Source organism: Amphibalanus amphitrite, unplaced genomic scaffold (assembly GCF_019059575.1).
Source record: "Amphibalanus amphitrite isolate SeventyFive unplaced genomic scaffold, NRLGWU_Aamphi_draft 002039F_arrow, whole genome shotgun sequence".
In the NCBI taxonomy this organism is placed as follows: domain Eukaryota; kingdom Metazoa; phylum Arthropoda; class Thecostraca; order Balanomorpha; family Balanidae; genus Amphibalanus; species Amphibalanus amphitrite.
In genome coordinates, this window is record NW_024883532.1 from 31,937 (window position 1) to 51,759 (window position 19,823).

The window sequence follows — 19,823 nt, forward strand, 5'->3', positions numbered from 1 at the left end:
TATGTACAACATATACACGATATACTGTGTGATCAGTTGACTCTGAACAGCATTAGTACCGATACATGTCGTTTTACATATATCCATGTCAGTTATCCACCGCTGAATTTAATGTCACATAACACCCATCTCTACTTTACTCACCAGGGCGAAGACGGCCTGGCTGACGCTGTGACAGTCCTCTATCTCCGCTCGAAGGTCGTTACATAGCTGCGGGTTCCATCGATGGCCGGATGTCAGGAGACCGACCATTTCCACCTGAGAGGGAGGGGGGGTCAAAAGGTCACTGCGAGGCACACAGAGGTCAGCAGGTCATTGCCACCGGCGCAGAGAAGGGATGATGCTGGGTAGGTTGTGGACTGTGACTGATTACGAGCGAGCGAGCGCAGCGAGCGAAGTGAGTCTTTTCAATATAACAGAAAAATCTCAGTATGAGCGGCCCGGCCGGGCCCGGCCCGGCCCGGCCTGTAACGCTATTGAGAGGCTTATATCTCAGCAACCGCTGGACCGATTGGCCTGCGGTCTTTTTTGTTGGGTAGCCCCATCACTTCTACCCCGTAATTGACTACTTTTGATACATCTCAGTGACCGTCGTGGCACGTGCCACGTGAAAAGTCAAGGGTGTTCAAGCTGTTTTGCAAATGTAGTGATTTTTAGAGGCTCATATCTCAGCAGCCGCTTGGGCGATTGGCTTGCGGCAATTTTTGTATAGGGTAGCAGCATCCCTTCTACCAAAAATAGGATACTCTCGATGCATGTGGGTCACCCCCAGTGCACGTGCAAAATACAACAATAAGAGGTGTCAAATTTGTTCCCATTTCAGTAACTCGGTAATTACTGGGGCGATTTCGCTGAAACTTGGCATACAGGTAGGCACCCACCAGGCAATGCATTCCCATGTGTTGCGGTTAGGGTGCTACTGCACGTGCGCACGTGCAGGGGGCGTTTCCAGATCTCGAGAACGGCTGGGCCGATTGCGTTCAAATTTGGTACACGGTTGGGGACCGGTTAGTAGGGTGCCTTGCAAAAGTCATTTTGGACCCCGTTTGCACGTGCGCACGTGCAGAATGCCGCTTCCAGATCTCAGGAACGGCTGTGCCGATTGCGTTCAAATTTGGTACACCGCTAGCGACCGGTTAGAACGGTGCTTTGCGCAAGCCCATTGGAAGTACCCTCTCGCCCTTCCGCACGTGCAGGGCTCACTATCTCGCTCGCTCGTTCTTCGCCCAAAAGGCGTTTTACTGGTAAATTAGCTTCAATGAAGTCTGATTACTCTGATTAAACATATGCAAAAACGCATTAAAAATGCCAGCCATTACGGTACCCAGCTCCCCGCTCCCATAGGCTCTCTCTCTCTCTCTCTCTCTCTCTCTCTCTCTCTTTCTTTCTATCCCTCTCTCACTCTATCTCTCTTCCTTGTTTTTAAATAATTATAACTGGATGCACATCACGCAGACGTTGCTCCTCTTATTGAACAAGCTTAGCTTAGCGCGCTGTCTTAGTCAGAATAGCAGCAGGAACCTAGCAACGGGACCGCAAAATTGGCAAACTTCGCTCGTAAACTTGTAAAGGAGTGTCTTAGTCGGGTAGTCGCGAACTTCGCGAAAAGCTCGGTGACAGGTCTTTATGTGCAAATCCTAACCTGCGCTGACTTGATTTTGTCAGAAAAGTTGACAAAAAGCTCTAAAGACAACAGAGGTGCTGACTTATAAAGCGTGCTCCGAATCGAATAGACCCTTGGCAGTGTCATCCAAGGAGACGTACAGAGGCCTGTTTCACTAAAAACTTGTATTTAGGGGAAGGTGGGGTAAGACGGACCAGCTAAGGTTTGAGGCCGCATATCTTGCTACACTGCTCTCGTAATTCATATTATTTATAGTCTTCGGAATGCTCAATCCTTCCTCTGTTGATATGTGTAAAGACTAAATTTCAAATTAAAGACATCTAGGTGGTGGATGCTCTTAAAGAGGGACATGTCAAAAACTCAGACACGAAAAAACGTGGGGTAAGACGGACCACCCAGCAGTGCCTGCTATCCGTTCATGTGTGTTACACTTCTGCTCTGTACTCTTGTAAGAAAAAGTAACCAGAATGGTATAAAATAACAAAATGAGCCTTTATTCTTTACTCATGATGGAAGTGCAGCTAAAAGCTGGGAACATGTGTGTTGATTGTCGTTTGGCATGAATGCATGCTAACTGAGCACTTTCATGCATGGCTCACATGCAACAAAGACTCCTTCCTGAAAAATTAGCTTACTTAAACTTGTGTCAATGTTTTGGAAAAAAAAACTTTCCATATGCAGGGTACAATGGACCACCACAGGGTAAGATGGATCACAGTGGTCCGTCTTGCCCCAAATCTAAATTCTGTCATTATCATGACGTATATGTCAAATAGCCCAGCATTGCAAAACCTTGCCTTTCCTAAAGTGTGATTATAACTATGTTTATAACTTTGTTCTTCACAGTAAAGTGCAAAATAGAAACTAATCATGCAAGAAAGGCGCCGTAATTGAATCACCCGTAGACCTCTTATATTAGATCGGTTTGACGAAAAACAACATTTTTCTCAATAACTCAAAAGCTATGCGTCCTAGCAGCATGAGCTCAAGGTGGCCATTGTTACGAAGGAAAACAAACATAGTGAGTGCATAAAGCAGTAGATACCAGCAGCGGTTCAGCCGGGAGGGCTGGTGGTCCGTCTTGCCCCGCTGGGCCGTCTTACCCCACCTTCCCCTATAAGTATTTTTACCAACTACGTAAAAACAGATTTCACTAAGCTTCATCGCCAGTGGCACCTCCGATAAGAAAATGTTTGCAAATAAACTTGTAAACAGTAAAATTGTTTTTAATCAAGAACTATAGCATGTTAAAGATATTGCTTCTTTGTATCACATACAGGGTGATTTTTTTTACTTGTTAAAAAGTAATGAGGTCTAGTGGCATTAAAATACAAATATATATTGCAAAATTATATACCAGGATGACAAGCATGCTGGGACATTTTGATTTCATGCAGACACGATGTGAAGGAACGTCCATCGTGTATTTTACTTGTGGTTGAAGTTGCCCCCTCTCTCACCAACACGAATCAGCCCACCTGAGCACGTGTTGGACAGCACCATGGACTCACATACTCATTAGGCGGACTGAAAGGGCTCCTATCACCCATTTTCAGCTCCGCCAGATATTTCCAATGTTTTCTTGTTATATCTGCCATAGCTGGGTCCAAAAACTAGAAGTCTATTAACCCTATTCCTGGCGGGGGGGGGCCTCAGGAGCCCCCCCTGAGGTTTTTTGGTTATATCTCCCAAACGCGTTGAGCTAGGAAGCTGAAATTTTCTGACTTTTCCTAAAAGGCTTCTACGCAACATGTCTGAAAATTTTGAGTTGATCTGACCTCAGGTCAGGTCACCAGAGGCGGTTTGGTGACGCTACCTCAGAAAAGTTTGCAATCACGCCAGAGCTAGAGTTTTTGACCGATCAATTTCTTCTCTTCAGGGTTTAGTTAGGGTACCAGTATGTGCAATTTGTATATCTCGGAATTTTAATATCGGTGACCTAAGGTCAGGTCAATTTCGCGACCTCCCCATTATAAGTCAATGGGGGAAAAATCAACTCCCTGTTTTTACCACTAAAACGGGTCGGAATGGCCCCATATACCATACATGACTTCATATACGATCAACCTTCACTACCTTGAGGTCTGTTTTGCTGTTGGGCAGCTGTGAGGTCATGTGACGTCATCAAAGGTCACCAAAGGTTTTTGGCCAATAACTCCGTACAGGAACAAGATACAGACGCGTGGATGGTCTCATTGTGTTCAGCTCGTCAAGACGCATCGAATGATATACATGATGACCTCGAGGTCACGTGACCTGAGGTCAACCTTTGACCTTGACCTTTCGAGGTCAACATATATATCATTCGATGCGGATTGACGAGAGGATCACGATGATGCCCTTAGTTTGTTCCTATCTTGACTAATTCGAAAGTTATTCGAGAAAAACTCTCTCCATATCTAGTGCCGCCATTTTGACTTTTTCGACCCCTGTGACGTCATCTTTGACCTGACCTGAAAATGACCTTAGTAAAAATTGTAGATCTTGGCCGTGCGTATCAGATGCCGTTTACCGCTTGTCGCTATCTTGCTTCGTTCTCGAGATCTCAGGGGGGGGGGCCGAATCGGCCCCCCCCCCGCCAGTTTCTTGTCCCGGCGGAGCCCGCCAGGAATAGGGTTAAGGGCAGGTCGAGGATTTCGATACTGGCGGCCCTGGTGGTGTCTGATTTGTTGTTTTTCTTTCTCCCTGAAGACTGATTCTTCAGAGGCTGCATATACGCCAAATGAACCGTTTGAAGGTTATTTATGACTACAAGCTTGTTCGTGCATTATTTAACGTCTTTCTGGGGTGTCTCCTCGATGATCGTATGCTTCGAACTGCCTCAATGCTTCAAAATCATCGTTTTGTGCCGTTCCTTACTGAACGGCGGTGGACCATGCGTGCCCGATTGGTGGGACATTTTCAGGCTCCATTGGGGCCGAGGCCTTCGGTTAAAAGGGACAAATCATGACACCATACAAAATGTCCCAGATTTATCTATCACGTGCATTGCTTTTTTGCACGCGATTTTTCGATTTAGGGACCACTATTGACATTTACTTTTTAACAGTTAAAAAAAAATCACCCTGTATAGTCTAGTATTCATGTCAAAAGCTGCCTAATTAAATTATAAATAATGATGCTGTTGGAAAAAGATTTAAATGATAGTTCACATTGTCCTATTATTGAAAGAAAATAGCACGCAAAACATTTGACAGCAGAAGAATGTAGAATGCAATTATGGCGCGCGAATGACAAAACATGACGATATTTTAATACCGATTATTATGCTTCTTAGGGTGTGTGCTAAGTAAAAATTGGGCAAGAAACGACTCAACAAAATAGTTGTTCTAAATATATGACTGTTTTGCATTATTGCACAAAAAGTATCAAAATTCCGAGCGTCAGGACCACTGGAATTTCAGGTTTGTAATTACGATGTTTTCTTTCAAGTTTCTGATCTTCGTGAAACAGAAGGTTTGCGATTCCCATGTTTTCTAGCAAACTTTTTCTTGTAAAAAAGTTTGCAAATTTTAAACTCAAAATTTATGTTCAAAGGTTTCGTGAAATCCAAATCTCAAATGTTCGTAATTATTTCTTGTAAACTCAAGCTTTTTCTTTGTAAATACAAGTTTTATTCGTTAGTGAAACAGGCCTCAGATCAAAGACAAATCGCACAATCTGTGCACAATATTTTGACCAACGCAGCTGATGCTTTTTGTTGGAATGTCAAAGCACAGCACCTATAGGCTAGTACCTGATACTAGCAAAATAAAGAGCTGATGACTGTGATAAATAATATACTTGAGCTGACGTCTCCAGACGTTATACGTTATACATTTTTTTTACTAAAACTGCTATATTTTCATGGTATTCGCATTATAACCGAGTCGTTTACATAGATGTCATCAAAGGTCACGACGTATAGCTGCGTGTGTTCGTTACCTGAGGTGTTTGCCTCATATCGTTCAGGCTGCAGCCATGATAACGGGTTTTACGAGAACGTGATCTGGCCATCGGCGTATGAAACAATCTAAAGTTATCCGTTGACGGTGCGGTGACCGACGCTTACGTCTTTGCACATAGCTGCTAGAAAGGTTATCGGCAACGACCAGACCCGTTCAGTAATTATACGATACACAAACGTTTGAACGCCAACATACACCTCCGTGAAAACACACATAACCACGGATATGCTATCCACTTTTCTTTTAACAGACAAACTAAAACCCCAAACGATAAAATTATGATGCCGGTATTCATATATAGAGCGTGACATGTTATGAGTGTGGCCTGTTCAACAGTATACCCACAACTATCTTACGACACGAAAGACATACGTTAGTTACCTTCACAAATTGACAATGCAAACCGAGTACCCGCAATTGTCCTACATTCGGGCGTGGACAAAAACCTTGGCATAATGCTAAGGTCAGGCACGATCCATGTCGATAAAACTGCTTTTAATTTTCGGTTTCTGTGACAGTGCTCAATAAATGCCAGCAATGAACATAGGCCCGCCGGCACTGGGGCGTAGCAAAAACAAAATAAAAGCGAGCGCCGCCGTGAAATATTCAATAATTTGTCCGGTTTTAAAAAGTACCTGCACCTACATAAATGGTACCTAGGTGGCACCAGGACTAAGGTGCCTCAGTCGTTTTTTAGACATTTAGAACCAATCATTTGTTTTCAGAGGCCAGCCAGCTATACATATAGACAACTATCCCAGCTGGCAAATCCAACTAGGGGAATATAATTGAGTTCAGACCCATGTCTACCAGCAATCATGGCTTACAAGTCCACATTAACAGTAAAAAAATTGGTACATTTTCTCACACTCGCACACAACTGACTTTTAGCATTGCCACAACTATTTGCCTGGCTATGGAGCGATGTAACTAGATGCCACAAGTCTTTGCGGCCGGTTACCGCTACTAACCTCAATACCTCGCTGGATGTAGTGCCTCTGAAGCTCTGGCAGTGCATATTCCAACAGGTGCCGTCTCTCAGCTGCAAACTCTGCCGGAAAAATAACAAATGACACACGTTTTGATCGCTAGCTACACGCAGTAGATTATTTACAATATGCATGTTGGAATGTCTTTTTTATAATTGTAATGCATATTGTGGCCCCGACTTTCCTAGAATTAATCACATCGGAGAACTATGACTGTAGATGAAAATTTAATGCACATTCAGTCATATCGCTTTGCTAGTGATCAATATGAAACACGCATTGGTGGAAAGATATAAACTAACGTCACAAAGGACATCACAAACACCAAATGAGAGACTTGATAAGAAAATAAAAACATGTGGCAGCACAATTATGAAGCACGCAGCGCACAATATAAATTGAATTACTGGTCGAAATCGTTCAAAGCAGTTTGACGCGACTTCTACTCCATGCTATGGCACTTGCGTGACACATCCGTATGCATAAAACCACCGCCTCCCTCCATCCAATTATTTCCGAAGCCGTAACTAACTCTCCCATATATTGACAACGACACATCACATATACGCCGCCATCATCTCACGTGACTTGGTTTCTCCCGGTTACTGCGGCACCCCTAAGCCGCCAATCAGCCATTCGACCCGGAAGCTTTCCAGCCTCGCTCGTTAGTGTATATGCTCCAGGGAATCCATGGCTTCATGGTAGAAACTTGGGAGAGGAGCTGAGTCACAGTCACTAAATGACATTATGCGAATGCGGTATTACTACAAACTATTGTTATCGGTTGTCCTAAAGGCGAGTTTGAGTGCTATGTTCCAAATAAATTTGTAAAAGTATTGCGATCTAGACATTGCATATGTCACGGCTTTGGAGACAAACATGAGTTGTTATGTCGATGTAAAAAAATCGCTTCCACAGGACATCGAATCGGCTATTTCAATTTCGAACTCAATCGAACGTACTTGCGACTGATGTCTCTTCTTTGAACAGAGACCTTCAAACAACGGTACAATTTAATGACGGCAATAAAGTTCTTTTCTTCTAATTCAAAGGTCCCCTTTAAACTATATAGACCATTTGGCAATAGTTTGAATCTCACATAAAACACGAAGGGCATCAAAAGAGTTCGTATCCAACTAAGACATGATTTGCTTGATCTAAAAAATTCTTTCGTTTCTAGATCGTTCAATTCGCGACATTTACGTGACAAGGATACAGTTCAAGTCAAAATACGTTGAATCATAGACCTCTGTATACCGAGCTATACAGAGGACTATGGTTGAAGCAATAATAAACCTTGCTTTATCATAAATTTCTCCCTGTAAAAATAAAACCTACATGCAGCATTCGTTATAGGCTGCAAAGTTCACACTATCGAGGCGACGTCCATTACCAACTGTTTAGAGCATAAACTCTCAGCACCACCATTGGCAGTCATGATCGCAGTAACGGTAATGGGACCGTATTAGCGCCGGCGAAAATCACGGGACATTAGTGAAAGGGCAGACTGCGGCGACCCCTAGGTTGACGAACAGCTAGGGAGAACACATTCGACAGATGGCAGCACTAGACGAGATAATCAGGCAATACTTTAATATTAATGGGAAAGGAAATAATGCCAATGTTTTGCCCTCACCAAGCATGTTACAACGACAATGGAATTATTAGGTATAATAAATATGTGAGTAGCAAATCCAACAAAAAACAAAATCCGTGAAAGAAAGGCAACGCTGGAAAACATCACCATAGTTTTCCGACGCCGAAAGAGTTCCTGCACACCGGCATCAGCGAGAGAAAAAACCTAGGATCCTCCTGTGGTCGCGATGGCCCCTCGACGGCGCCAAACTGCAGGTATGTTCTTGACATTCCCTGCTACCTAACTAGGTCTGTCGACGGCTTTCACCGCGTGCATGGGGATACCCCCCAGGCGCCGGGCGCCATTTTGATTTGTCTCGCCCGTTCCTCGCCGCGTCCCATGACACGCCGGTGGTGATTGGCACTTGCACCTTACTCACTCATGTGCTCGCTAGTGGCGATTCAATATAGCATACATGATAAGAGTTTGCCCACATCGCGCCCCCCTAGCCGAGGCCGGGCGCCATGTGCCACATTACTGACCATTACGAGCCCTACTCTGACTGCAATCAGGTGTCTCACCACCTGCAATGTGCCTGGGGAGCAGCTCACCCCCCGGTGTGATTGCCAGTGTATGAACCTGTGACTTTCTGTACATTTATCTTGTGCCCAGCCAACCAGGATGACCTCCTCTTCCGTACCTATAATGGTTCTTTCCACCCATGTCATTGCTTGCCTGGCCCCAGTCATTGCCGTTCTTAGCCTGCCATGCATTTTAAGCTTGGCGGTCCTTTGGTGTCTTTCAGCTACGCAAGAAGGAATCGGCAGACACAGACACCTGGGCGAGCGAGGAGGGGAAGTCGAGACCGTGTTTCCGCCAAAAAAGAGAAAACAACCAAGGTAGGTGGTAGGTAACTACACCTGCGCTATCTACATCAGCTGCCCGCATGACACTAATGGTAAACGGTAAAGGTAATAGCAATGGTAATGCCTCCATTCGTAGCGTCAGCAGCTGTACGCTGCTGCTGACTGCGCGGATGGTGGCACAAATGAGGGCACTGGACAGTGAATGAGTGCTTCAGGTCAAAGGTCGACCGCCCTTTTTGCTCCGCTACGTGCCTGCGAAGCGGCTCGAGCGCTAGGAGGGAACAAGTGAATTGAGTGAGGTGGGAAGGCGAGAGACGACAGAAGATAGGTTAGGGAAGAGAAACTAAGGACAAGAGAAGACAGAGAAGCAATTAGAAACGAGGAAGACGTGAAGAAGGAGAACAATGAGAGAAAGAGAGAGGGGGGATAGGAGGGAGAGAGAGAGAGAGAGAGAGAGAGAGAGAGAGAGAGAGAGAGAGAGAGAGAGAGAGAGAGAGACGAGACGAGACGAGACGAGACGAGACGAGACGAGAGGACAAGAGAAAAGAGGCAAAGGACGGGAGATCAGGCGTGAGAGACGAATAGAGACTAGAGTAGAAGAAGTAAAGGAGAGAATCGAGGCGAAACCAGAGGACAAAGGCAAGTGACGCCCGGGCCTGAGAAGAGCAACGGAATTTGGTGATAAGGCTGCTATACTTTCAGTTTCTGAAACAGCGCTGAATAAACCTGACCAATTAAGGCACCAAAACGTTACATATTTACCTAAATACCATCGCAGAATGACACCAAAAACTCGACACTGCAACTGATCTCTGACTCCCTACCACAACCATTGGTTCTTTTTCTCTCGTGAATGCAAAGTTGACGGAAGTTGTCGCTCCTCGGTCTTGCCGATGCATTAGTCTGTGACGGTGCCGCCGGCTGTTTGACGCTGTTTGCAGGTACCCGATGATCGATATCGTTCATAATCAGCCGTCACGTCCGCTGGGGATGGCTGGTTTACCCAGCGAGGTGCACCGAGCGACAGTAAAAAAAAAAATGGTGAAAAGTTTTGCGTTAAAAAAGAGTTTCTTGGTAATGTGTTTGAGACGGTAGAGGGGAAAGAGAAGAAAAATGTGTGTGAGAGAGAGAGAGAGAGAGAGAGAGAGAGAGAGAGAGAGAGAGAGAGAGAGAGAGAGAGAGAGTGAGTGAGTGAGTGAGTGAGTGAGTGAGTGAGTGAGTGAGTGAGTGAGTGAGTGAGTGAGTGAGTGAGTGAGTGAGTGAGTGAGTGAGTGAGTGAGTGAGTGAGTGAGTGAGTGAGTGAGTGAGTGAGTGAGTGAGTGAGTGAGTGAGTGAGAGAGAGAGAGAGAGAGAGAGAGAGAGAGAGAGAGAGAGAGAGAGAGAGAGAGAGAGAGAGAGAGAGAGAGAGAGAGAGAGAGAGAGAGAGAGAGAGAGAGAGAGAGAGAGAGAGAGAGAGAGAGAGAGAGAGAGAGAGAGAGAGAGAGAAAGAGGAAGATTAAAGAGTCGAGGGGCAAGAAAATATTTGATCCGAGTCCCCTTGCTTTCATGAATCAGGGTGCTAAGTGTCAAATATTCAGTTCTGACCGAAGCAAATAATGATATAAAACACTCGACTTACATAAGTCGTAGTAGCGGCATTTGTTTGACACGAACCATTCACGAACTCTCAAGGGAACTTCTTTATTCACTCCGAGTATGATCTTATTTTTACTTTGGTACTTTTCTCTTTAGGCCTTTCAGTGGTTACACCAGGACGCCAAGCTCGACGACCCTGATGCAAAGCTTTGCCTTTAAAGCATCGCCACACCTGCCTTATGCAAGTAAACTAAAGGCTTACTTTTTGAGAGCGCTCTTTTTCTCACTTATCTTTAATCAAAGACCGCCATCCTGAACCCATTTACTCGTGAGAGAGCCTGTCTCTTTAGAGAGTGATGGATCGGTGAGCCTGAATTCACTGGAATGACGGACTGAAGACCGTACTTTGTGGGGGACTAAATAGAAGGCTCAAGTGATTTTCAGTTATTTCGCACAAATAGAGGCTGGTAGATTGCACCCCTATCTATCGATCTACTAAAGAAGAAAGATCGTCCACAATAGGCATCCCCGTCTTTCTTTTAGGACTGAAATGACTACTAAGACGTTGCTCAAACTCATTAGAATAAAAGAATCGGAATAAAAATCCGAACAAACCAAGCTAAAACTCCACTCTGTTCGACTTCCATGAGGTAACCTAAGCGTGGTCCAATGGCCTGCCTCTCAGGAGGAGATCAGCCTATAGTAAGAGCATCATCTGGTTGTTCTGCACACAACTCAACGTCCATCCGTTATCTTGTCTCCCAACGACCGAAATTGGATTAAAAGGACCAAAACAGACCAAAACAAAAACCCTCTGACCCACCTTCAGGAGCCGAGATGACGGCGATGCGCACCATGCCCGGTCCGGGAGGGCACGCACCGGTCTGTACCTGCAACAGACACCACCGACGCCACCGACGACAGTCAGTCAGACGACACGACAACGGAGTAGACGAAATGTTTGTTTGGTTGGTTGGTTGCTTACATACATGTTCGCATGCTTGCTTGCTGGTTCGATTTTACGTTCAGATGTCTGTAGGTTTCTTCGTTCATTGTTTGTTCATTTGTTTATTGTTAGTTTATTTGTTTGATTCTTTTTTTTTGCGCAAATAACATACGAATGAATAACCAAAGAGCCCTAAATCATTGGTTCGATGTTCGGATGGTTCATCTTTTGTCTACAAAAGGCAAGGTTATGCAGAGCTAAGATTTTGTTTTTTATAAATATGCAAATATGATCAATAACATGGCAGAAATGTAAACCTTTTATTGTAAAATAGGCCAAATATGAGAATGAGCTTTCGCTTTACAGCATCATCAGATTTTGTTTTTTAATGAATAACACAGTTCAAACTAATAGTGCTTTTTACTATTGAACGCCAACCTAAGTGATTTCAGATAGTTCAACTTAATCTAAAATCCTGAGGTGGGTTGCATCCAACCACGTTCTTCTCTGCAACAACGAGGTTTAGATATATGTATGTAGGTAACAATTCATGCAAATCAATAATGATGTTTGGGACACGATTTGGTCCTCATGTCCAAAGTCCGTGAAAGTCTAAAACCGGTATTCAGTCCGATTTCCAATACCTACCTACACATCCGTCATAGGTCGTATGTTGTCAGCGGAGATTAGAGTATTGATCAGTGTTATATGATTACTGGTAGCGGAGATCTCCGACGAGGCAAGCCATTACACGACATCAAAAACGTCTTCAATGGTCGTTTCGGTCTGATTGTCATGACAACCGAGGCACAACATTTGTTTTCCAGTTTAGCTGTGTGCCCCGACCGCGGAGAAGCAAAGAAATGTGTGTTTGTGTGGTTAGTGTGCGCGTGCGTCCAGTGTGAATTGTGAATGTTTGACTTTGACTGTGAACGTTTTGGTTTGACACTGGTCGCACAATTGCAGGCATCAGTTTCAAAGGGTAATTCTATTGCCTCTTATTCGCATATATCAGCAATATATGTACTATCACACGACAAAATCACTAAACGTAAAAGGTTGCATTCCTAAGCTTGATCATCCAGAGTCCAGACATCTAACCTATAGCATTACACAACAGAGGCTTTAGATGTGCCATGTATCATAAGTATAGCCAGAAAGATACCAATTGCTAATCCTTTCGTCTGTTGGAACACGGGAGAAAAAGAAAGCCTTGCCTCTGTTTGCTTCCTGATAACAGGAAAGCGGAAGCTTAGAAGCTTGAAGTAAGGGCAGACACATTCATGAAAAGTTGGCAGGTACTGATTCACAAAAATTGATATACATGGGCTATCAGTTCGTTCCGACATGTTCGTAGGTTACTCAGGAGCAGTATCTAGTGAAAATGTCTGAAATGTGTTTATGCAATAACAACATTGAACTTGAACTTGAAACATTGAACAAATGATCGCTCAGTCGGTGTAGCTACAGCAAGCTTTCAAACTTTTTCTGAGGTAAGGTCACTAAACGTGACCTGGCCTTGAATGACCGGGGTCTGAAATATTCACAACATGTGCGGAAAAGATGAAGGAGCAGGTGTATCAAAAACGGTTTTTGAGATATTCGCGAAAAACCTGAGGGAGGGGGCGTAACCCCCCCCCCCCCCCAGCACGGCGCGGGTTCTCCCGGTAGCCTATGTCCTCTATTCGCTACGTTAGGTATTAGCTGATGCCTAATTTTGAATGACTTTCAGGTAACACACAGTGTCATTGCTGCTCCATTTTGCACGTTGACTACAACAACAAATTTAGGCTCTGCAGCGATGTTCAAGGAGAAGTACAAAGTATTTCATGCGTCAGTTCGATGTAGCATCAGAGGAGGCCGGAGGATGCCAGTTCAAGCAACACACTCACCATTGCGAAGAACTGAGTTCAACCACCTGTTACAGTCCGCTCTTCCTCCGCAAAACTTCCCTCCATATGACACCCTACCCCATCCAGTGTCATAACAAAGTACCAAAACGAGCAATCATCTTTACGAAACCACCATCGTAGCCCACACCACAGCTCGTCCCAGAAAACAAAGCTTCCGCCCGGCCCCCTGACGCCTGTCACGCAGCCCCACACCACCACGCCCGCAAGCTCGCGTGGAGAATAGCCTCAGGGCATAACCGACGCCGCGCCCGTGTCGGGCCGGCATTCAGCGCAGACAAAGCAGCGGCTCGGTGGGCGGGTCCCCAGTGCAGCGCGGACTCACCTGTTGCCGTCGGTGAAGCCATCGACCAGTTTGGAGAGAGCAACAGAAGGAAGTCAATGGGAGGAGAGGAAGAGAGAGGGAGAGAGAGTGACTGAGAGCGAAAGAGGAGGGAGGGAGTGAGGGAAAGAGTGAGAGAGAGAGAGAGAGAGAGAGAGAGAGAGAGAGAGAGAGAGAGAGAGAGAGAGAGAGAGAGAGAGAGTAGGAAAGAAAGAGAAAGATTAACATGTGGTTCCGTAGCATCAGTGCCTCATTTTGAGTCGTTCAGGGACCATTTCTATTAAAGGAAATAGTTCACTTTTAACATGGGGTTTTGAACTGAAATAGCAGTCTTGTAGCTTGCGCTGAGACTAGCACAAATCATAAGCTTTTACGGCCCAACGATCACCCTAAGCAAAAATATTCAATTTCCCGTTCCAAAAAGAGTGTCTTACGCAGGAATGTGGTGTCTTAGAAAGGAATGCAGTCACATCATCGTCAGCCAATCAGCATGCTGCTTACAGCCAATGCAGCATGCTTAGGTTTGAACTACGCAATGTGATTGGTCAACGCGTAATAAGCTTCCGCGTCAAAACATCATTCTACATAGAATATAGGTCTTCCTATATTAAAATATAGAAAATAATTGTTCTGATAGAAAGGTTTTATTTTATTTTCTGATCATTTTGAGGATAAAAAATCATAAATCCATAGCAAAATACTAATTTCAGAAAAGTAAACTATTTCCTTTAACCCGCGCCCTGCTGGGGGGTGTTTGAACACCCCCCTTGTGGTTTTTCGCGAAATTCTCAAAAACGGCGGCGCAAAGCGCCGCCGTTTTTGGTACACCTTATCATACATCAATTCTACACATGCTGTAAAAATTTCAGACCAAGGTCTTTCAAGGTCAGGTCACCAGGTCACTTGAAGTGACCTCACCTCATAAAAAGTTTCAATGTCTGTCATAGCTACACCGAGTGACCGATCGCTTTGAAACCTTCAGCGATTGCTAAGAGCAATAGCATGTACAAAATGTATATCTCATAATTTTGATATCGATGACCTAAGGTCAGGTCAATTTTGCGACCTCCCCATTTTAAGTCAATGGGAGAAAATTGAAATGCGCCTCTTTTGGACGAAAGTCATTATAAACACTCCCAAACACTGAATTAAAAGTGGTCTAGACACACTGAACATGAAAATGGTGTCCGTGACCCCTGATTATGCCCTGAGGTCATCTTAGGTCACGAATAGTATCTAACAGTTTTTCGCAAATAACTTTTGATAGAGGCATGCTAGAGCGATGAAAACGCCTTAGATGTGTTCAGCTCGACGATACCGATCGACTGATATGCAACATGACCCTTTCCGGTCAGGTCATGACCTTGACCCGGGGTCAAATTTTCAAGTTGACCTTTCAAGGTCAAGTTATAGTTCATTCGATGCGTCTTGACGAGAGGAACACGATGCCGGTAAAAGTAAGCTCGTACAAGGCTTGGGTCAAAAGTTATTGCAGAAAAACTGTTTCCGAAAAAATCGGCTATTTTTGCAGTTTTTGCCCCCTGCAGGCAAAACCGTTGACGTTAGGTCAAATCTGAGAGAATTACTCAAAAAGGGCGTTAATAGGGCTATCGAATGCACTTTTCCGCGGCGCTGTAGCTCTATTGGTTCCCGAGTTATGCGTTGGCTTCTTGGAAATTGTCGACATTCGACCTGGAAATCGGCGAAATTTTGCCTTCAATGACCTCTGGTGACCTGACCTTTGACCTGACCAAAAAATTGACCGAAGTAATTTCGTCATTATTTTTTACGCTCTTTCGAACGCCGCCTTCTGCGTATCGCTACGTGGCCCAGGAGCCGAGTTACAAGAGGGGTGTTCAAACACCCCCCCCCCCTTGTAACTCGGCTCCTGGGCCACGTAGCGATACGCGGAAGGCGGCGTTCGAAAGAGCGTAAAAAAATAATGACGAAATCACTTCGGTCAATTTTTTGGTCAGGTCAAAGGTCAGGTCACCAGAGGTCATTGAAGGCAAAATTTCGCCGATTTCCAGGTCGAATGTCGACAATTTCCAAGAAGCCAACGCATAACTCGGGAACCAATAGAGCTACAGCGCCGCGGAAAAGTGCATTCGATAGCCCTATTAACGCCCTTTCTGAGTAATTCTCTCAGATTTGACCTAACGTCAACAGTTTTGCCTGCAGGGGGCAAAAACTGCAAAAACAGCCGATTTTTTCGGAAACAGTTTTTCTGCAATAACTTTTGACCCAAGCCTTGTACGAGCTTACTTTTACCGGCATCGTGTTCCTCTCGTCAAGACGCATCGAATGAACTATAACTTGACCTTGAAAGGTCAACTTGAAAATTTGACCTCAGGTCAAGGTCATGGCCTGACCGAAAAGGGTCATGTTGCATATCAGTCGATCCGTATCGTCGAGCTGAACACATATAAGGCGTTTTCATCGCTCTAGCATGCCTCTATCAAAAGTTATTTGCGAAAAACTGTTAGATACCATTCGTGACCTAAGATGACCTCAGGGCACAAACAAGGGTCACGGACACCATTTTCATGTTCAGTGTGTCTAAAACACTTGTATTTCGGTGTTCGGGAGTGTTTATAATGTCTTTTGTCCAAAAGAGGCGCATTTCAATTTTCCCCCATTGACTTATAATGGGGATGTCGCAAAATTGACCTGACCTTAGGTCATCGATATCAAAATTCTGAGATATACATTTTGTACATGCTATTGCTCTTAGCAATCGCTGAAAGTTTCAAAGCAATCGGTCACTCGGTGTAGCTATGACAGACATTTAAACTTTTTATGAGGTGAGGTCACTTCAAGTGACCTGGTGACCTGACCTTGAACGACCTTGGTCTGAAATTTTCACAACATGTGTAGAATTGATGTATGATAAGGTGTACCAAATTCACAAAATCGGTACCAAATCACAGGCGTGGGGATATTTTTAGGAATCTCAGTGACCAATTTTCAAAGAAATATTTTGTAAAAGGGTAAGGCTGTATGCTGTATATTGTACCCAATACCCATCTCTTGCCAAATAAAGTGCCTGTGTCCTATTTCTATCCTTTCGTTTTGATAGGATAAATGTGAAAATGTTTATCCAATAACAGTTAAACAGACTGCACTGAGGGTGCGCGGCAGCACGAGAGACGGTCCGCGGTGGAGCGGCAGTAGGTACCCTTTAGGACAGCTCATCCTGCCGCTCAAACGGTCACCCCGGAGAGGGTGTAGACAAACTAAGACTTGCTCTCAGTCCTCACCATCGGGCACCGGTTGTCTGGTGTGTGTGTGTGGGGGGGGGGGCGACTAAACCCGGACATTGGATTAGGTAGTATGAGTACAGTAGATATCCGAATCGGAGAGCAGTCCTGATGAAAACTAGGGCTTAAATAGATGCGATGAGTCAATCCACCCCTAATCAATCCCCCCGGACACCAATGCAATCATTCATTTAATGCAAGGTTTATACCCACCAATAATCATCGTTTGAATCAAGGTTGCGGAGTCGATGGATTTTCAGTGACTCCGACTTGGACTCCGGCCTCCAAATATCAACCCCGACTCGGACTCAAAAAAGAAATGCCGACTCCGACAGATTCCGACAACGAGTCCGCAGCCCTGGCAGGTCTGCAGAGTCAATGAATTTCCGGCTACTCTGTCTCCGACTCCGACTCAAATCCCGTCCTCGAAAAATCTACTCCGACTCTGACATCGCAGCCCTTGTCCAAATATCAGCCATAAGCAGCATGTTGTAACTTGTAAGTACCTACAGTACAAATCGGCACTCGGCTAGCGGCTTAACAGTGGAGAGAAAATATACAAAGTAACTCCTGGCGACAGGCGACTTCTTCATGGGATAACCGTGAGTAGTGTTACGTGTACATACCACAGAGCAGATCGTCTCTTACTGTCTCGGTATTTGGTATTGCAATCCTAATGTTATTGGTATTTTGTTGGAAATTGGTATTATTAATCCTCACAAGAAGGTAAGAGGCTGTGAATTTAGTATAAAGTTGGTATTTCCCTATATTCCCAAGCTGGTTCGACTTTGGTATTTTCCCACGGCTGCACCCGTGGGAAAATTGCAGCCGGCTGCAGCCGTGGGAAAATTGCCGCCGGCTGTGGTTGATATTTGCTTTGGTATCGGTACATACCAGCGTACCACGATTTTCTGTAATTGACATCAATACCACAGATCGTCCTTCACTGTAGGATAACCAGTCATATTTTTTTTTTTGTGTTAGGCCGGAGGCCCTTTCAGTCTGACCATTTCAGAGCCGGAAGGATGATAGGAATTAGGGGAGATATTGGTCTGGGCGGGCACCCTGGCGAGTCGTCGGGGCTGAGCCCATCCGAATGGACAGGCCGACCAGCCCCCCAAGCACTCACTGCACCCGGCCCTCGGGAACAGCGGTGCCGCTCCAAAGGAGCAGCCCGCATGAGCTAAAGTCGCCTGTCCAGCCCGGAGCGAGGGCTGCCGTGTGGAGGAGAATGATTTCAGCATCCTGAGAATGGAAACGACGGAACGGTGCGCCATTGACGCACCTACAACGGCTTTATACTGCCACCTGGTGTCTGTCTGCTCAAACATTCATCGATGGTGCTGCTCTCTAGCTGCTTATCTGCATTGAGTGTTTACATTGATACATATCCCTCCACTGGCGGTCGCAGGGGGGGGGGGGGGCACGGGGGCCATGGCCCCCCCTTTGGTGCTGAAAGGTGGGGCCATACTATCTTTTGGCCCCACCTTTCAGATCGAACAAAAGTCCTAGAAAAGCTTTTCGTATGTTTCATTTTCTTTCTTGCGCCATCAAAGGACGTAAATTTCACTCATGAGTGGGCTCAGTTTCTCATTCTGTCAATTTGGCGGTCAGCGTCGCTGGCACCGGTTCACGAGTATGGCCGGATCTTATATGGAATATCAGCGTGGGTTTACTTAAGGCTCTCGTAGGCCCAGCATTCAGCAATGGCTGGCATGAGACCCTCTTCGGCAGTGGCGGGTGGGCCCTGCTAAAGGAGATTGGCTCCAAGACACTAAAGTAAGACCTCAAGGGTTGGTGCTGTGCACCTCAGAAGCCCGGTGGTGATGCCGTATGCCGGCTTGGTTTCTTAAGGATTAGCGTGGGACCTTCGGGGCCTGCATAGAGTTTGCATGAGCTAGTATGTAATCTCAGAGGCATGTGTGTAATGTGTACACAGTGGCGGTCGCGGGGGGCCGGGGGGGGGGGCATCAGGGCCATGCCCCCAAAGGTCAATAAAGGGGGCCATCATATCATTTGACCCCCCCCCTTAAACAACCGATGGGCCCCCATATAGGTGTATGGGGCCCTGGCAATTATTCGATCGTCACGAGGCTAAAAAAAACACGCCAAGCTATTAATATAGCTCCCACACCGGTCTTTGAGCGTCCTACACTGACCTTTGAGGGAACTTCAGTGGCGGTCAAGCGCCCACGTTGACCGCTAAGAGCCTACATCAACCTCTGAGGCCCCACACCTGGCCTATGAGGGCCCCTAACCGGCCTCAGGGGTCCCAACCGGCGTCTGAGGGTCTCACACCGGTCTCTGGTGGCCTTATTTCTGTCTCTGGTGTCCCAAGATGAACCTTTAGGTGCCAATAAGGGCCCCGCACTGGCTGCTGAAGACCCGATGCCGGCCTCTAAGGGTGTTAAGTTTGCATAATGAATTAATATTTTTCATGTAACTTTAAAGTGTATCTTAGTTTGCTTTTGGTTTGTAACTTGTGTTAACGGCTGGGCCCCGGTTATCGCTCCTGCGCGCCGCCCGGCCGCCGCGGCGGGCCGCCGCATTGCGGTACAGCCTAACTTGTCAGGGCGCCGCCGATTGCCGCGGCGCCGCGTGTGCTGATTGGTCGGCGGCTGACCACGTGTGGTGAGGCGATGTCGGGTCGTGTCGTGCCGGCGGAGGGCAGTCGCGCAACAGTCCTTGCTGCGGCTGGGTGTGTTGGGCTCTCGAATCTATATCCGTTTGCGGGGCGTTGGCAGGCTCGTCTGTGGGCAGTCTGTCGGCGTTCCCCGCGGCGCATATGCGTTCGAGAATCTAAATTGG

The 19,823-nt window shown here is 45.8% G+C and overlaps 1 protein-coding gene across 1 annotated transcript in view; it reads right to left on the reverse strand.

Moving 5' to 3' along the window:
* LOC122376169 overlaps positions 1-13,657 on the reverse strand; it is a gene marked incomplete at its 3' end in the record, with an annotated part of 45,358 nt that extends 31,701 nt beyond the window's left edge. The window contains exons 1-4 of the mRNA XM_043355896.1: positions 13,416-13,657; positions 11,401-11,467; positions 6,543-6,622; positions 145-258 (exon numbers count right to left, since the gene is read on the reverse strand). Of these exons, the coding sequence (XP_043211831.1) occupies positions 145-258; positions 6,543-6,622; positions 11,401-11,467; positions 13,416-13,418 (264 nt within the window). The remainder of the gene's footprint in view (positions 1-144; positions 259-6,542; positions 6,623-11,400; positions 11,468-13,415) is intronic.
* Between the last annotated feature and the right edge of the window lie 6,166 nt (positions 13,658-19,823).